The sequence below is a fragment of the Neopelma chrysocephalum genome, unplaced genomic scaffold (assembly GCF_003984885.1).
Source record: "Neopelma chrysocephalum unplaced genomic scaffold, ASM398488v2 Primary Assembly neopelma1_95190, whole genome shotgun sequence".
Lineage (NCBI taxonomy): Eukaryota > Metazoa > Chordata > Aves > Passeriformes > Pipridae > Neopelma > Neopelma chrysocephalum.
In genome coordinates, this window is record NW_020923879.1 from 1041 (window position 1) to 2156 (window position 1116).

The 1116-nt window shown below is 50.8% G+C and overlaps 1 protein-coding gene across 1 annotated transcript in view; it reads left to right on the forward strand.

Moving 5' to 3' along the window:
* Window positions 1–1116, forward strand: part of LOC113980781 (sorting nexin-27-like) — a gene marked incomplete at its 5' end in the record, with an annotated part of 1758 nt that overhangs the window by 538 nt on the left and 104 nt on the right. The window contains one exon of the mRNA XM_027707998.1: window positions 683–844. Within this exon, the coding sequence (XP_027563799.1) occupies window positions 683–844 (162 nt within the window). The remainder of the gene's footprint in view (window positions 1–682; window positions 845–1116) is intronic.

Consider the following 1116-nt stretch of genomic DNA (forward strand, 5'->3'; position numbering starts at 1 on the left):
TTCTTCCACCAGGTGGGATGGAATTCCCACAGGGAATCCTGGGAATCGTGGGATCAGGGGGTCGCTTACTTCTTCCACCAGGTGGGAATTTTGGGATGTTCCCAAAGGGAGTGGCGGGGGAGGGAATTGGGGAGTTAGGGAGTTGGGGAATTGGGGAGTCATAGAATCATGGAATCGTGGAATCGTGGAATCATAGAATCAGTTATGGAGTCATGGAATTATGGAGTCATGGAATCATAGAGTTAATTATGGAGTCATGGAATCATGGAGGCAGAGAGTCAGAGAGTCATGGAATTATGGAATCATAGAGTCATGGAGTCATAGAATCATGGAATCATAGAGTCATGGAATCGTGGAATTATGGAATCATAGTCATGGAATCATAGAATTATGGAATCCTAGAGTCATGGAATCGTGGAGTCATGGAATCATAGAGTCATGGAATCATGGAATTATGGAATCATAGAGTCAGAGAGTCATGGAATCCCAAATCCAGCCTCTCCTCCCGGGGGGGACATTTTTCCAAACCCCCTTGGAGGTGTTTGAACCCCCCTGAGGCCTTTGGGGGGGAAAAATCCACATCTTGGAGCTAAAATTCCAGGGTGGGGCCGCTCCAGGATCTGCTCCTGGAGTTCCTATCCCGTTCCTGGAATTCTCATCCCATTTTTTCCCTGTTTTCCAGGCTGTGGATGATGTCAAGAAAGGCTACATCAAAGCAGAGGAGAAATCCTACCAGCTGCAGAAGCTCTGTGAGCAGAGGAAGATGGTCATGGTGAGGGATCCCACACAAATCCAGGGATCCAGCCTTGGGATAAATCCCGGGATAAACCCTTGGGAAGGGCTGGCTGGGCTCTGTGGGGCTGGATGTAGGAGGGGAATAATGGGATCCTGTTCCCTGTGGGGTCTGGGGGTAAATCCTGGGGGTCTCCAGCCTTGCTGAGGGTCTGGGGCTGCTTTGGGAGGATCCATCCTTGGGATAAATCCCGGGATAACCCTTGGGAAGGGCTCAATCCCCTCTTCTGGGCTCAGCTGGGCTCTGTGGGGCTGGATGTGGGAGGGGAATAATGGAATCCTGTTCCCTTTGGGGTCTGGGGGCTGTTTTTGGGTTCTCCAGCC